Genomic DNA, 17,442 nt, shown 5'->3' with positions numbered 1-17,442 from the left:
TCAGCAACCGTCTGGTGGCTTCTTCCTGCTTTCTAGGCTGATCAAAAACGAGTCGAAACTCACCAATGAATCTTTCGAAGGGCAGGTGGGAGATGGGATTGGCCGCCAGGAAGGCTTGGGCCCACTGCAGCGCTTTACTCCTGAGGGCATTGACAATGAGCGTAATTTTGCAGTGGTCCGAGTGGTAGAAACGGGGGGCCTGCTGGAAGAGGAGTTGACACTGCAATAAGAAACCCCCGCATGCCTCTACATCACCATGAAATGGCTCAGGCTGTAATCTGTAGTTTTCCGGGGCCGAGGCGGAAACAGAAGCAGTCAGGTCGGTGGGAGACGGAAGTGGTGCTGGGGCTGCAGAGCTGGATTGTTGTCTAGATAATTCTAACAGGGTCTGTGTCATGCTATCCAGACGCCGAAATAAATCCTGCTGGGCGGAGGCCATTTGGGTCAATGTGTCGGCTTGACGTCCTAGCATGATGCCCTGCTGGTGAACTGCCAGACGGAGTCCTTCTGGGTCAGCTGGGTCGGGGTGATGGCCAGTCCGTTCTGTCATGATGATCAGAACACGAAGCGGACCCAAGTGCTGGAACCCAGAAGGAAAAAAACAGGTGAATGGTTGGTAAGTAGGATTTATTTTACTGATCCAGACAGGGCAGTGAGCAGACGTGATAGTAGATGTGGAGGGTAGCTGGCGTAACTGACGAGGAGCGTGGCATAGGCTATTGAGGGAGGCGAGGCTGGAGCTCTTGACGAGTGGCGTGGCTGGAGTTCTTGAGGAGGCTGAGACTGTGGATCTTGAGACAGGAAGGCGTCAGCCTGGAGATAGAGACAGCCGCTGCTCTAGGTGGTGTTGATTCAGGACTCTCGTGGCTTGAGATTAACCTGAGGCAGAGGAGACAAGGTTCAATTAGCAAGGTACAAGATTAGGGGAGCCAGTCGTGAATCACAACGTGACTAAGCACCATCAGGTTTAACGGACTGGCGATGAATGCTGGAGCTGGGTCTCCTTATGAAGAGCAGAGACTTGATGAGAAGATAGGTTGCAGCTGAGAGTCAGGAGCAGAGCAGAGCTGGGAGGGGGAGGAGTCAGGCCGAGGCACCATGACAGCTAATTGTTTATATATCGCAGATTATATCGTTATCGCAATATTAATCACTGAAATCACATATCGCGAGTTTTCTTCATATCCTGCAGCCCTAATTTAAACTAGACTTTACTGATTCAGGGAAATGTTTGTGTTTCCATTAGAGCTAGAACATGTACTAACTTTTTTTGCTTTGTTTCTCAAGCATGTAATTTCAGCAGAAACATAACTTATTTGATAATTGCTCCTTTTTTTCAAAATGAAACATGTTATTATTTTTGAGAATTCAGTCCAGAATGTTAAGGTGTGACATGACAATGAACTCCAGAAATGTACTATTCAGAACTGGAGCAACAGCATTTAATAAAAAGTTACTGAAGGCCCTCAATAGAGATGCTATGCACATCATATGCATGTCCAGAAACTGTGAAATGAGATTTTAAATGTTTCCAAGCATCCCAGACAGGAACCTCTTCCAGGAGTCACCAGACAGATGACAGTAGGGACAAGAAGACAGAAAAAAAAGATCAAAACACAGTGGTAGGCATGGATCTGTGATCAAGACTGTAACGTCATGGAACACAAACAAATCCTTAGCAATGGAGAGGATTCTTTGGCAAAGACCTGAGTTGAGGGAAGGCTGCTTTAAAAAAGCTTTAAAAAAGCTTAAAAAGCAGCAGAGATTTGAAAGTTGCTCCGATCTGACATGATCTGTATGCAGTATTCTTCAGCTGTTACCAAAGGGAATGTGGAAAAAGGATCAAGTCAACTCAGAGTGAGACTGCGTCATGTGTGATCTTTGATAATAAATGTTTAGTATTTGAAGGTGGAAAGTACACACGTGTTCTGGGTTTCGTGGATAACTTTAGCAAACGATTGAGCTGATTGGGCTCCATCACTCCGAGGACATGTTGGCCCTTGAGCACAGTGAATCTGTATGGAGTGTTGATCCGTTGCATGTCAGCTACCACTTTTGCTGTTCACAGTGACATTTATAAGAAAAAAAGATTGCCAGATAGTCCAAAAGAAGAAAAAAAAAAACAACGTTGTGATTATCAGTTTCTAGAGTCACAACAACAGATTGTAAAATAGAATATTCCAGGCGATAATGTGAAGGATGTCAGATTAGGGAGATCAGATTGAAGTATTAGGAGAATATCAAGCTTTGGTTTTATAAACATCTCTTCTCCTGCCAGTAAAAGTCTTCCGAAGGCTGGCTAGCCAGACAAGTGCTCCAAGCAGGAATGATTTTTTTTTGGAAAGGATGAAGTAACATCATCTAATCAACAGAAGCAGTTGTTCCTTGGAAGAATATTTAACTGCCAAGACACATAAATGTTTGCTACATCCACCGGTGTATTTTAATTCGCATCCACTGGAAAATGTCTGTTTCAGTTTGCAACACTGTGCAAAGATGTCAAAGCATTATTTTGTAACCGCTGAACTGTTATAAAGTTGGACATTCATTCTGGTTTTTAGGATTGCATCCAAAATATGTCATAATATCTACAATCTCATGATCTTTCAATAAAGTGGTTCATTGGAGCTGAGCCTGAACTTGTCTGGTTGGAACTTTTCCAGCATGACGTTTTGAAGCTGTTGGCATCATTGCGAGTTATATAGTCATCAGATCAAAAACAAGCAGCTTACAGGTTATTTTTTTGAAACAAAATGGCTAATTTTGTCTCATTCTGACCATTTCTGACCATGGAAGCATTTTCCTTTGATTTTAAGATAAAATTGCAAAACTTCAACAAAAGGAGTGAGCTATTTGTTCGTATGACCAAGTTGTGTTTTAATTTTTCACTGACGGAGTGAATTTGAACAAAATTATCAAAATGAGAGAAATAAAAGGATTTTGTTGAGACTAAATAAAAACAGAAACATAAAACTCATAAAAATATCCCCATATTGTTGATATTATGCCATTAAACAATAATAAATATCTGTTTTTGGACATTTCTGTCCAACTTTACTTTCAAATTCAGTTTATATGTTTATAAGAAACTGATTTATAGGGTATAGTTTACAGGAAGAGCCACAAATAAAAAGTTACACTCCTGTAAAGATAGAAGCCTGTTCCAATCTCATGACACCATACATGATACATTTACCCAGCATATTTTTATTAGTACACAAAAACAAGTTGAAAAAATTAAAACATTTGCTAGGTCATCATTGTAAAAAAGAAGCTGATCCTAATCCTCCTGTAGAAATAAGGTTAAATGAATAAAAAATAAAATAAAAATGTAACATGGAATTTTTAGAGAGTTTTTTTTTAATGTTTCTTGTAATATTGACTTTTTGGACCAAATATGTGATCTATCAAGTAGCAACGACCAAATGGAGCATATTATTTATCATGACAGTGCTTGTGTAACCTTATTATGTAACTTGAACTAGATATGGTTTTAGCTGTCAAAGGACTTATTGACTTTACATATCGCATCAGGTCCTTTTTCTTGGAATTTAAGTTCAAGTTCCACTATTGTCACACATAACTGAGTGTGGTGAAATTTGTTCTTTCTTTTTTTACCCCTCATAATGCACAGAGCTGCATTCATAGCCACATGCAGGGACCATTTTGAAGGTTTAACCCCCCCAATTCAACCCCTTAACAGAGAGTGCCAAGCAGGGAGGCATCCACTCCTGTTCTCAGAGGATTTTGAATGACCCGACCGAGGACTCAAACCCACAATCTGGCTTTCTCAGTTGGACAATAATCCAACTGCCCTTGACTGTTTAAGACAATACAGGCCCATTCATGAATTCTTAATGGTGCAACTGCATCTTCCTTTAACAAGTTGTTTGTCGGGATGCACTTGCGTCATTCTGCTATTGTCTATGAGAATTTGCATGAATTCAGGATTTTTTTTCCTGTGTTCTTTTGTTTTTTTGGAGTAGGGGAGTTGCTGGTGTGTGTGTGTATGAGTGGGATGTGTGTGTGTACACTTCTGTCCACATTATACAAATCTGTTGTCTTTGTCTTCATTTAACATCTGCTTTTTTTCATATCAGGTGTAAAGGAGTTTGGAGGACATGTTCTCCTCATAATGCAGAGGACATCATGAAAAGATGCAGGGAAAGAGAATTTAAGTCCCACTCCGATCTTCCTTTGATCTATTTTAAAAGTATTCCCAGTGGTCTTTTTATTATGATTATGTTGTTTTTAGCCAAAAAAAAAAAAACTGTCTGACATAAGGTCAAAAGTTCATTAGAAATTCACCTCCGAGTTGTAGGTGGAACTGCTGGCAGAGAGTACACCCTCCGATTTATCAATATGTGGCCTTCCATGTGAATTACTTTCTCTCAGTGTTCATACTATGTGAGCATTCTCCACATTTTGCTTACCAGGTGGAAAAAAATTCTCCTAAATGCATAATCAGAAGACTTATCTGATGATCCACTAGAAAAATAAAATGGGGAACCTTCTCTCGTTCCCACAGATGAAAACGAAGGAAAAGGTGTTCACACGAGGGTTGTTCAGGTCAACCATTTGCTGCTCAGCCAGTGTAAACAGAATAATTTAAGGTGCTTGGCAGCTGGTGTCAAAGTGAATGTGACTTTTGGGGAGTCAAAATCTGATAACATTCTCTCAAAAAGGGAAAAAAAGGAACTTGTGTGCTTATTAGATAAAATAACTGGCAGCCAAAAATGAGCCTGTTCTTAGTTGCGCTCGTTCAGCAGCTCAAGGCACACCAATTAGGAGCAGGTTGTGAACTTTTCAGCTTGCCCTGCAAAAGCGAGACATCCTCACACATCGTTGATGACTTCAAAGCAGCGCGGCACACAGTCAGAATCAGGCCATGGCTGTCTGCCAACTGTGAGGTCAAAGGTGGCAATGTCAGGGGGTCAGATTCCATCCAACACCATAATAATCATTCCATTCATTAGGCATGCAGTAATACAGGGCTCTGCTGAACTTGCTTTAATCTAAAGTTGTTGTGTAGATGCGTAACAGGCCCAATGGCACCGCAGCATTAACTGAGCCGCCTTTTGCTGAGCCTCACGTTTTTGCTTCTTTGTGCAAAAAATATCCATATAAGGCATAAAATAAAGTCTTTGATGTGTGAGCAAACTGAAGACAGTGGACATGTAAGGTACACAGCCGTGCAGCTGAGTGTGAAACCGTGGCTGTAAAACCTTTCAAAAAGCTTTGGAGGAATTATGATCTTAGGACTGATATATTAATTTATTTTAAACTGGTTGTCTTTTTTTTTTTATTTACTTACTTATCCAGGGTTGTAAGGTTTAAGATTGATGATCGTTTTAATGTTAGAATTGACACCTTACATTAATTCATCTTGCAGCTTCTCTTTGTTTTAAGAGTTGTCTTGTTTAAACAACATTAGTAAAAATAATAATAATTAAAAGATAAAGCCCGACCTGGCACTCCACTACAGAAAAATATGGCAATGCCATCTCCTGTGCTTGAACTTGAAATAAACAAGAGGTACCAACATTTGCTGTTCCTAGAAAAGAGCAAAAGTGTAGCACCTGTAGGATCGTTAAAACTCAAAATGATCTCTCCAGCTTAAAGTGCCTTAAAGTTAATAGTTTTATATTTATTTGTACAAAGATTTTGAAGAACTTGGAGCTTTTATCGTTGATGTTCAATGAGCTTCAAACAGCATAATATACAAAGAAAAAAGATTGAGTAATGTTCAAGTGGGTTTGTTCCAAAGGAGTTGAATGTGGATTTGAGAAGAGCTAAAAGCTGAAATCCTGCTGAACATTTAATGTGTTAATTGGAAGTACAGAAAAATATGGATCTCAGTTGTCTAAAAGTTAATTATCAAACGATTATTGGGAAAACCTTATCAAGGAGCAATGGGCTTAGCTACCAGTTTGCCATGTAGTTATTAAAATGTCAAAGTACACTTCTTCTGCAACAATGCATGTAATGGATGATCCCAATTCAAGTAGTTCAAATAGAACAAAACAGTTCATTTAAAATGTTCAAAGCTAATTGCAAGTAACCATGAAGTAAAGGATTTGAATAAAACAAAAGAACCTGCAACAGAGAGCATATCAGAAAGAAAAAATAGGAAATAATGATGATGATCTGTACAAACACAACACAGGTGCTTATTAACGATCTACAAAGATGAGAAGATGTGCAATAAAGCAACTGATGATACAAAAAGAGTTCAAGTTAGATTTTTTTTAAAAACCACTAACACTGAGAAAGATTTTTTTTAAAAACTTTGACTTCCAGAATGAAACAATTTTAAAAGCAAAGCCAATGTGGTTCTAAGTGCAGCTTACCAAGCAACTGTCAATAAATTGCTTTACACTTCATGCAATATAAAGTCCATCCCCAGTGTGTACAGATAGCTAACATAGATATAGGTTAGTTCATCAAGAAAAAGATTTCTTTATATCTTTTAATGAAGAGTTGAGTTTCAAAGATGCAAAATGATGTCGTGCTTAGCGCTCTCCCCTCACAGTGAGAAGGCTGTGGTTCAAATCCCGGATGGGACCTTTCTGTATGAAGTTTACATGTTCTCCTCATGTCTGTGTGGGTTTCTCTTCCTCCCAGAGTCCTAAAACATGCTACATAGGTTTGTTGGTGATTCTGAATTACCCCATAAGTGTGAATGGGAGTGTCTGTGTCTCTGTGTGGCCCTGCGATGGACTTTCAAGGGTGTATCCCACTGTAGCATTCCTGTGTGGCTAAAAAAAACTATGTGGTCTAAAAGAATGGATGGATGGATGGAGCTCAGATGTAAATCGAAGCTACAAATTTATTAGTCAATTTGTGTTCTTAAAATATTGGCCGGATTGCCTTCCTGGTTAGGCATTATGAGCATTTCCGAACAGAGAGAAGGACCCCAGATTGTGTTTCTTAGTGAGCCTTGAAACACATAGGTCTTCTCCAGTTAGAGCCGAAAGAGATGGTTTGACACGAGGTCACTGCATCCAGACCATATCTGCACTGGACCAATTATCTTTCAAATCAACCACAGGATTTTGAACTTTGAAAATGAAGCTTGAAGTGATTTTGATCCTTTTTAAACGTGTTCCCGTGTTAAGACATAGTTTCTACAGCATGGCAGAAATTCACCTCTGAGCTGTGGGCAGGACTCTTAGCACGGAAGTAACCCTCCGCTGATGTCCCATCATGCCTTTGTTTACACACTCTCCCGCCAACTCACAGCCCCTCACAACCCAAAGCTACCATTAGTGCAGCAATAAAAACAGCAAGCAATATCAGAGCTATCCAGTCGGACAGTTTTGAGCCAGATGTCAGCTTGAACAAAGAAAACAAAGACATACATGGATTTGTTAGTCTGCAAGTGGATGCATGAGAATGGAGCGGAGCAGGGAGACTTTAGCCCACCCATTTCATTTGCTGCGTCACAAATCTGAGCTTTTTAAAACGGCGGCCCTTTATCTGCTCCTGATCCTTAACCATTTGAATAAAGAAATACTCAGAAAGGCAGTTTAAATCTTTTCTTCTTTTACATATGTTCTCCATCATGAGAAAATGCTTAAGAACACGTTAAAAATACCAAAAACAGTCAGTTAGGTGGGAAGAGTCAGAGTTTTTTTGAGTTCACCCATCAAAGAAGCAGGTTCCTATTAATGCAAAAAGTTGAGCTCTAAAAAAAGTTAAAACAAATTTGAGACTGAGGGGAAAAAACCCAAACCAAGATATCAGAGACCCAAGATCAAACAAAAAAAGCTAAGCTATACAGCACAAACAAAACCCAGTGTCCCAGAGAGCTTCTAGGTTACATGCACAAAAATAAATATGTTTGTCTCTATATCACACATCATGTCTTTTTATGCAGCTGCCTATTTCTTGAAAATTAAGTATGGAGTACTTCTATCATGCAAAAACATTGATGAAGAAAACAATGTTTCTGTATAGAAGTCTTCCCAAGCCTGATTCTCTATTCTACTGTAGGTAGCGATGAAAACTGGGTATGACATTTATACAGTATCTAAACAATGTTTTTTTTTTTTTCAAATCAAGATCAGGTAACTGACTAACACTGCTTGTCCAAGTAATCACTTGGGCTGAGCTAGCTGGAACACAAGCAGGGTGGTAGATCTGAAAGACCTGGTTAAGTTAGGACAAGTATTCTGAGTTCCTCACCTCAAAGGTCAATGTCCTGCTAGTTTTTCCAATAACCCTGACCTACTCGCCACTGATTACCTGAATCAGGTGTGTTTTGGCAATAAGAAGCTAGAAGGGCAGGGTTAATTGGTAAACAAGTAGAGAGGCCCTTTAGGACTACGTTTTGAAACCAGTACTGTAGACGAAAAAACATTATGGAGAACATCTTTAAAATAAAAGGAAACTTGCTATTATTGCTTTAATCCACTTCACACTTTATGTTTTTTGTGCAAACACTTTGCTTTGGAAAATGTTGTGTATCAGCGTAATGCTGCTTTTTTCCGCTTCAGAATCCTTTGTATTGACGTTAATTGTGTAAATGGTTGAAAAGTTATGGTGGCCAAAAGACTGCCAACATTGGAACTAAAGCTCCACTGTTAAAGGGTTAAAGCCCACACCAAACGTAAATTAAAATCTTTACATATGTTATTAAAATTTTCACCCTGCGTGGACTTTTCTACACACACACGCATAAGTTCCCAGTACTATCAGCAGTCTGACATCCACTTGCAGCTATTGGATTAAGAAAGAAAGTCATGTTAGTGTCACATTTAACCACATCATATTCTCACTGGGGAACTACTGACATAGTTTTTGCCACCAAGTAGCTCCACTCAGTCGCTACCAAGCTCAGCCTTTAATTAGCATCAACTCATCTTGGCTGCAGCAGCGGGGTTGTTTACGTCTCACCCCTCTTGTTTTCTCGTCAACCTGCAGTCATCAGGCACGACGGTCATGGTGGACATAGCAGTGATGGGGGAGGCTCATGGACTGATCACAGACCTGCTGGCTGATCCCTCTCTGCCACCCAACACCTGTACCTCCCTGCGGGCCGTCAGCAACCTGCTAACCACCCAGCTCACCTTCCAGCCACTGCACCGACCACGCCCTGCCCCTCTGCTGAACCCGAACGATGCCTACACCTGCTCTGACTCAGAGGAGGGGCCTGAGAAGGGAGAGAAAACATCCATTCACAAGGTAAGAAAATGAACGACCTTCCTGATTTACACTTTGCCCAAAAATCTATTTGTGAAACCAGGATGAAAGCAAAGATACTTCAAACAAATATTGAAAGTCAAAGCTGTAAATCAAAAGTAGCCAGGAGGCAGACATAAAGCTATTTTCTTTGGAAATAGCTGAAATAATCCTTACATGGCAATGCAGTCCACCTTATTAGAGCCAAATGATTTATCCACTACATAGCGCTCCCCACATGTGCTAATCTTTGAGCCCATGTTTCAGTTAATTAGTGCTTCCTGCTCTCTGAGCATTGAGCATCAAATAAAGGAGGGTATTTTCATAGAGCTGGGTGAAGAAAAATAGAGCACGTCTACTGCTCGGAGCACTGTTCTCCCTTTCATAGCCGCAGCTGTGTCAACATGACAGATGTGCCGAGGCAGACAGTTTGTGCAAATGTGAGTGAAGTCGCAGGGAAGACTCAACATCTATGAATGCAATAAAAAAAGTTTCAAAGACTGACGAGGGTTTGACAACAAAGCTGAACTTCAGAAACCCTTTTTGAATCTTTCGTATAAAGCTTTGTTCACAGCGTGCATGTGAAGCATGTACGCTTTCAGCACATGGTGTTCACACTCGACAAGCAGGGAGGGGCTTATTTTTCTCTGAATACTCTTTGCTCATACATGTCTGCCAAATACAGTGGGAAGAGAAAAAAATGGTTGCACAAAAACAGTCACAGAAACTTGCCTAGCGATGTGTGAACATTAAGTTTTGGGAGTCTTTAACATGAAAGCCCGAAATATGCGTTTACGTCCATTTACATTGATTTTTGATTGGAAGTGGTTGCTTGAACATGTGTTTGCAGAGGCCGGTGTGAGCTTCACAGATCGATAGCTGGATTCACGATTTCCTCCCTTGAAGTTCATGAGCAGCCAAAGACTTCTTTGCTGTGGCCCATGAGGCTGTTGTTATTAAGAATATCCTGCGTGAAAGTGCCTGGGTTTAACTGACACTGATGGATTGTGCTTTGGAAAACTTAAATAATTTCTGTCAAGGAGAACAACTTTAGGCAAGATGGCAATAGATGAATAAAGAAGTCTGTTTTCTCTCTGTTGGCTGTTTTTATTTCTAATTGTAGCATGTGCCTTTTAAATGTTTGAACCTTCCTACTTGTAATTAAAAAGGATCAATTACAGATCAAAAGGCGAGAATGGCAAAAGTGTTAAAGTTCTTTATACTTCCTCTTGTCTCAGTCTACCTTCTTAAATAGTACATAGATAACACCATTTTTAGAATAACGTTAGCAGCTGGCATCCATTTTTTTGTTGCTTTTTTGGGAAGATGACCCGGTTTTTGCAGTATTGATGGTGTTCTGTGTGTATCCAGTCCATGTGTGTGTTTCTGTGTTTTCTCTATTTCTGCAGAGATTTCCGACCCCAGACTAAACACACTGATTACAGTTTTTGGAGAAACCTGATGTGTGGCTTTAATACCTATGTTTTTAGCAACATGTTTTAGCAAAGCAAGCCTCCAGGGTAAATTAAAGCGGTGAGAGGGGGCTGAAATGATGCACCATGGATGAGTGAGCCAGTGCGAGTTTTTGAGCGTGACAACGTGTTGTAAAGGGGTTTCATTGAGAATTCTGAGACCAATGTTTTTTAGGTCACGCTACTCCGAAGTTGGAGGAAAAGAAGCAGACGGGTTTGAAGAATTGTGCCAAACTGTCAAGCTGATAAAGGCATTGCAAGGGCAAGGACCTCTGGGAATTTAGGGGAAGAACAGGATAGATGAAAACTAAGCAAGTCAGACAGAAAAGACCGTACAAAGAAAAAAAATTACAAATTTGTACTTACAATATTTTTTTATTGTCTTTGGATTTTGTGGATGGTCTACTTTATCACCATAACAATTTGTTTTAAACAAGACAACTTGATGAGGAACTAGTCTCATTTAGTTGATAAATCTGACAAGAGTCTGAGCGGAACATTAACTTTATCTCACAGGTGGGAGTGCATTTTGAAATTTCTATCTAAGCAAAAAACCAATTACTGTTTTGTACACCAGCAAGCATTCTTCACTTCTGAGGCATAATCTACAACACGTTAGTGATGCCAAGTCAATCCTCTTTGTGTGTGTGTGCAGCGTCTCAGGCGAAGTCTCCACCCGGGTCTTTTGAGGAGGATCTCCTCCACCTGGACGACCACCACTTCAGCCACAGGACTGCCCACCATTGAGCCTGGGCCGGTCCGGAGAGACCGCAGCGCCAGCATCAAACCTTACCACGAATCCCTCACCTGCAGGTAAACAGCCCACCTATTGGTTGCTCAATTTATTACACTACAACCTGCAAATTAAACAGAAATTTTTGTGTGACAGATCTGGAGAAACATTCATGTTTATATTTATATTAATACACAAAAGGAAATACTAGTCAAAAACAGCAGAATAAACTCTGTAATCCGTCTTTTTTAGAAAGGACAGACTGTCAAAATTCCGACAAGGCACAGAGGGCATTAATCAGGGAAGTATCAAAGAGGCCACAGTTTACCCAGCAGAGACTGGGCCCATTTCAAGTCAAAATAGGAAAAAAATCCTCATGGAAAATTGGCCATTGCTATAAGAAGAAAGCAAAAAGAACCACTACCCCAACATGAAGAAGATACTTGGGTTAAATGTTAAGTTCTTACTGTGTTTTTATGATTTAAAAAAAAAAAAAAAACGACACAAAAACTTTTAATTCAAGAAAAGCAAGGATCAAAAGTCATCAAACATCATATTAGGGTCTCTGTTGTCAGCCAGAAGGCAGAATTTCAAAAGTTCTGGATTCTGGAAAATATAGTCAGTTTTCCAGATATTTGACTTAACTAGGACAGAGGTTTTCCCTGTAAAATGATGATGACCTTAATAGCTGCTGTTTTGGCACATCTTATGTGTGTATGTTCCATTAGACTCAAAGGGACTCGCAGCTGTTGCAGCCACTAAATGGTGCTCTGGAAAGTGTTTCATTTGTTAAATTATTATAAGCTTCTGCCTTAGCAGAAGGGATACTGTACTGAACTTGCTACTGTAGTTCAAGCCCAGACTCAGAAAGGGTATCTCATATAATGAGAGGGATTATTGATTACCCACTGACCCCCATCATCGGGGTCAGCAGAAAACCAAGGTAAATTCATTTCTACTTGAGTATCAAATATATTTTTCATATTTTTCTCACAGAAGGTTGGGCAATTTAGGGTGACATTTAACAAAATTTATTTAAAAAAAATGTAGTCGTTCAAGGCAATGATTTTTTTGTTGTTGTCTTTTTACTTGTGAGGGATTGTTTTTGTATCTGTGATCATTTTCATCTTCTTTAAATACTTCATAAAAACATTGATTAAGTTGTTATTTTACTTACAGTTTTTTGTGTAGTTTTTTTACTCTTCCACTGACTGAAAAGCAGACTATGATGCTCCCACCACCGTTTTTAAAAAAAGAGTGATACATCAGATAATGTCATACTTTAAAGGTGATTTTAAAAAGTGCTAAATCAGTGAAACTTAAATTCAATCCAAATGTTTGGCTATCAATGTTCATATTTGAGCTCTGCTTTAAGAGTCGTTTTTTTTTTTTTTTTTTTTTTACAAGATGAGAACTCAGTACTGTTAAACATTTTTTTAAAAGAAAGTGTACTAATAAGCAAGCTAATATGATTCTTTCATAGCTACTGGGTTCTTCAACAGTAACCAGACAAACTTAAACTAAGGTTCTATAGCAAGACTTGAAATCATGTCTGCATCTTATGATGGTTCCATGCAGCCACAGTATTTTTCATGAAAACACTATACTGTTTCCATGTTTTCTGTTTCCTACCTGATTGTCTACTTTTTCAAAAAGGCAACGTTCTCTGACTCACACATGTGATTTTAGTACACACATGGTCTATTTATGTTTAGTTAGTATTTTTCTGCTATGTTTTCTTTGTTTTTTTGCGTTTTCACTTTTGCAGCCATGCTCATGTTGCATTGGCCATTCTACTTCACATCATCTTGGTTGGGATCAGGTTGGTTGCTGTGGAATTATCTGTTGGGGGATCATCTTGAATTTTTTGACACGTTTAAATACTGCTTTTCCCTACTCTTTGCTATGCAGAGAAGAAGAACAAGAAAAGCTCAAAAGTCTTTGAAGCTCTCACACTGTCCGATGTATGATGACCATTTTAGGCCACGATCAAAGATATCGCAATTCTTTCATGCTGGTTGTCTTTCATCTGGGACAGCCCAAAATCAGCCAGTTTACAGCCGCCTAGAGACACGTGGCTTTGAAGCTTATTGGGTTTTCCCAGCAGTGTGGCTGCAGTCATACCAGAGAAATCAGTGTGAGTGAGCAGTAATGGCACAGCAGTTGGGAAAACGATGTGTATGCAGCGGGAGCCAGAATGGAAATATGCCCCAGAGGCAAATGCATTAACCTGAATAGCTAAGACGTACATCAGCCGCGCACAGGGTAATGCTAAAGACAGCACAGGACTCATGCTGCACACATTCACTATGGTTCACATGCAGATCTATGTGCCATGATATAATGGACGGAGATTTAAAAAAAAAAAAAAACTTTTACAGAAATGTATTGAATACTGGTGAAAGCTGGAGGTTGACCAGTGTTTAAAAGACAGAAATAGCACAGAAGCAGTGAATGTGCAGTCAATGCAACGCTGTTTTCCTCCCATGAGTCACACCAATAAAGTCTGTTGAATAAACACAGGCTTAATTTATTACAGGAGTTTTGATTGCTAAATGCACTATTGAAGCCCAGTTTTTTTCGCGATCGGAGCTGAAGTTATATTAATTACCTCAAGATTACTGTGACATTATGTTTGGAAAATGTTGTCAAAGTCGTCTGACTTTTAGCGTTTGTGCTTTTCAAAAGAGCACTGAATAGAGCTTCATCTGGAATTACTTGTGCTGCGCCTGCATGATCCTGCATGTAGTGTTTTCCAAGTGTAAGAAAGTGCATAAGACAGTGTTTTTTTATTTTTTTCATAATAAATATTAATAACGCCTCACAAGAAGAAAGTTTCTGTCTGTTTCATCTCCAGCACCTTCTTGAGTGTCTCCCCTGTCGAGTTTGTGTCACAGTGTTCCAGTTGGAGGCCAGCTCTCATCCACAAACACAGACACTTCTGGGCGTCTGTGTGCTATGAAGTTACGCCTCTGATGCCTGTGTTTTGAGCAGAGCAGAGGGGAGTTCTGAGGCTGCACAGGTTTTTGTTTGAGCGTGTAAATTTCAGTTGCTGCACAAAGGCTTTTGTGTGACTTCTAAACTAAAACTGCATCCTATTTATTAATGGGTTGATGAACTTCAAAAAGTCTGACGTCTCCATCAAAGAACTAGAGAAGTAGCCTGGAAGGATTTAACCTACAAAGGGTTTTTTTTTTCAGTCTTCAAGGATCTGTTCACAAGGAAAAACAAAGTGATCCGTATATTTTTTTTATTACACGTTGTGTTTTAATAATCATTTCCTGTTTAAATGTGGTATTTGGGTAGCCCTTAATTGGCTTAGTTAATCTCTTTTTTTGTGTTTTGTAATTGATACGTAAGTTTTTTTCAAGCAAAAAAAAACGAAATAAGAAAAATATTAATTAATTTAAAAAGATTTTATAAGCGATTTGAATCAGACTTCCTGGTCTTACAGCAAATTTTTTAGAGAAATCATTTGAAAACTATGAAAAGTTTTATTTACAGACGTAAAATGAGGCATGACTCTGGTGTATTTCCGACCACAGAATAATTTAAAGACTAATGCTGGGAGAATAATGGAATGAGTATTTACTTGAAAGAACTTTTGCCTTTAAACTTCTGCAGTTAAAATGTGCAACAGTAAACATCCTTAACCCTGTGAAGCCCACTACATCAAAGAATTGACAGAAAAGTCAAATTGTTTGGAATGAAGAGGTTTTTTAAACCCTTTGAAGAAATCTACAAAAAAAAGAATATCTATTTTTTGTGAGATTTTAATAGTATCAATAATAATAAGTTAGTTTAAGATACAAAAATATTGACATGAATAACAGGACAAAATCACTGTATTTAGGCTACCCGCTATCGCAAATTTGATCTACAGATTTTTAACACGGTTTAACGATATTATAAAGAATGAACTATTTCAATACAGATTAAATACATTAAAACAAAAGAATAACAATTGATGAGTTTTTCTTACCATGAAGTTTTGAAAATAAGCAAAACCTTTTTATGGAAGCGTATTGCATTAAATAAAAAAAAAGTCAAAAAGCGGCCACCTTCATTCTAAGTTTTTTTTGTTTTAAAGTGCCTATACCATGCTATTCTTGAGCCTTTTGTTGTAAACGATATCCATGTGATAATATTTTACCTTTGGTACAAAAGAACACTTTTTTTTTTATTAAAATTTTTTCCCTGAGCTCTTTTTTCAAGCTGGAATAAGACGACTCGATCTCTGACACTCCGGCTTTCGCTCCATGTGGTTGCCGCCCATTTCATGACATCAACCTAGAGTCGGCCTCAGCAGCGTGTCTGCGTCCCACCCACGAAAACTTTTGCAAAGATGGATGTGCAAATTGTGCGTATAAATGGAAAGTGTTATTGCGAAACACCACTAGTTTACAACTGTCTGAACAGAGATTGTTGTAGAACATTTGAGGCCAAAGAATGTTTTATGGTTGGCAAAAAGGGGATTATTGTTCATTGAAGATGAAAAAGGAAAAAAAAAATGTAAAAATGTAATGGTTTTTTTAATCTATTTTTTACTTTTTTGTTTTGACTAAATTTACCCACTTCCTACTCTCTGCCATCTTTTATCCACCTGGGACCCATTAGCAGCTATTTCCATCTCTCAGAAATGGAAAGAAGTTCATCTGTAACTTATTGGACAAGCAATAAAAATAAATTAGGAAGTGTCTTTTATTGGTCATTGCTCAGTGTTTTCTCATGGATTCTTTGTCCTTTGTACACTGTGGCTGCAACCTTTTATTTTTTTATTTTTTTAGAAGCCATGCCTCTTTGGTTCTGGTCCCTTCGGATTTACTGTGGAATATTTTTTCCTTTTTCTAGTTTAGGCCAGAGAACAGAAACAATTCTGAAAAGTGTAGTTTTTTTCTCTTTCCCTGCTCAGAAAATGATGTAAGGGACCAGATCATACTCATGAAATCTAAAGCTATTACGTCACAAATGCAAGATGCTTTTGGAAAAGTGTCACTGTGTGGCATGCATGGTTTCTGAACTGAATATACTAAACTTCATCGAGATCTTGCTGCAGTATTTTGTTTATTTATCAGCTTTGAACATTCTGTTTTTACATTTACAGTGCAATTTTTTTTCTATATTAACAATTTATATTTGTTCCTCTTTAAACATCTTTATTTTTTGGATTACACTGCAGTCCAAAAAAGCTGCTTTGTTATAGAAGAGCTCAATTTTCTTTCAGTTAAGGGTTGCAATGTTTAGAAAAATGCATTTTTACTGGAGGAGGTACATTTTAATATTCCTTACAGTAACTTTCACTCAGTTCAAATTTATTTTACACTCTCTCTGCACGTGTGTCTTACTTGATTTAACCAGATTATTGTGTTAATATGTTAGTCAAAGTTTAATTGTTAGTTTGAAAAATTGAAGCATTTGTAAAATTGTGTTAAAGTGTAAGTCCCAATGGGCAACAAAGCATTACTATTTGTGTTGTTTCACTGAACTTCATGCTGTATTCTGCTTTGCTTGTGTGCCTCCAAGGAACTGTGCCTCTGCTAACTTGTTTAGGTCTGTTTGCACAATGACAGTGTGATACTTGAGCAAGTTCTGCAAAATGTAAGCACGCCTGGGCCGCCTCTGTACACAAAGACGTGCCGCCTGGTCTCATAGCGTCATCCCGCCAGGCAGCAGGCCCCAGCTTTTACCACTTATGGTGGTAGGAGTGTAAACAAACACCTGGTCTTCTTCCCAGTTGCCAGAGCCTCACAAGTAGGAGGCACGCACATGCTTGGATACTCTGTCACAGCTGCTTCTTTTGGCACAGGTTAAGCAGAGGCATCTGAAGTGCACAGAGTGGGTTTTGGTTTAGTTCAGCTTTAGTGAAATTTGGTTGCAGTAATCTGGCTTCAGTCTAGGAACCTGTGAAGCTCCTTTAACAAATCTGCAAACTGCAGTTCCTAAGGCTTTACAAGAACCTTTGGGGACAGTAATGTATGCACAGCGACTTATGCATGATATTATTTAATGTTGGGGGATTAAAGAAAACGGCAGACATCTTCGCTGACATGTAAT

General features: G+C 38.8%; 1 protein-coding gene across 1 annotated transcript in view; it reads left to right on the top strand.

The window, feature by feature from the left end:
- The window catches only part of LOC101156572 (cGMP-inhibited 3',5'-cyclic phosphodiesterase A), an 88,647-nt gene that overhangs the window by 58,003 nt on the left and 13,202 nt on the right, over positions 1-17,442 (top strand). Inside the window, exons 3-4 of the mRNA XM_020703908.2 lie at positions 8,926-9,186; positions 11,311-11,468. Coding sequence (XP_020559567.1) covers positions 8,926-9,186; positions 11,311-11,468 — 419 coding nt within the window. The remainder of the gene's footprint in view (positions 1-8,925; positions 9,187-11,310; positions 11,469-17,442) is intronic.

The sequence above is a fragment of the Oryzias latipes genome, chromosome 6 (assembly GCF_002234675.1).
Source record: "Oryzias latipes chromosome 6, ASM223467v1".
NCBI classification, from domain to species: Eukaryota; Metazoa; Chordata; class Actinopteri; order Beloniformes; family Adrianichthyidae; genus Oryzias; species Oryzias latipes.
The sequence above is the reverse complement of the archived record's forward strand: the minus strand, read 5'-3'. Positions and strand labels throughout refer to the sequence as shown.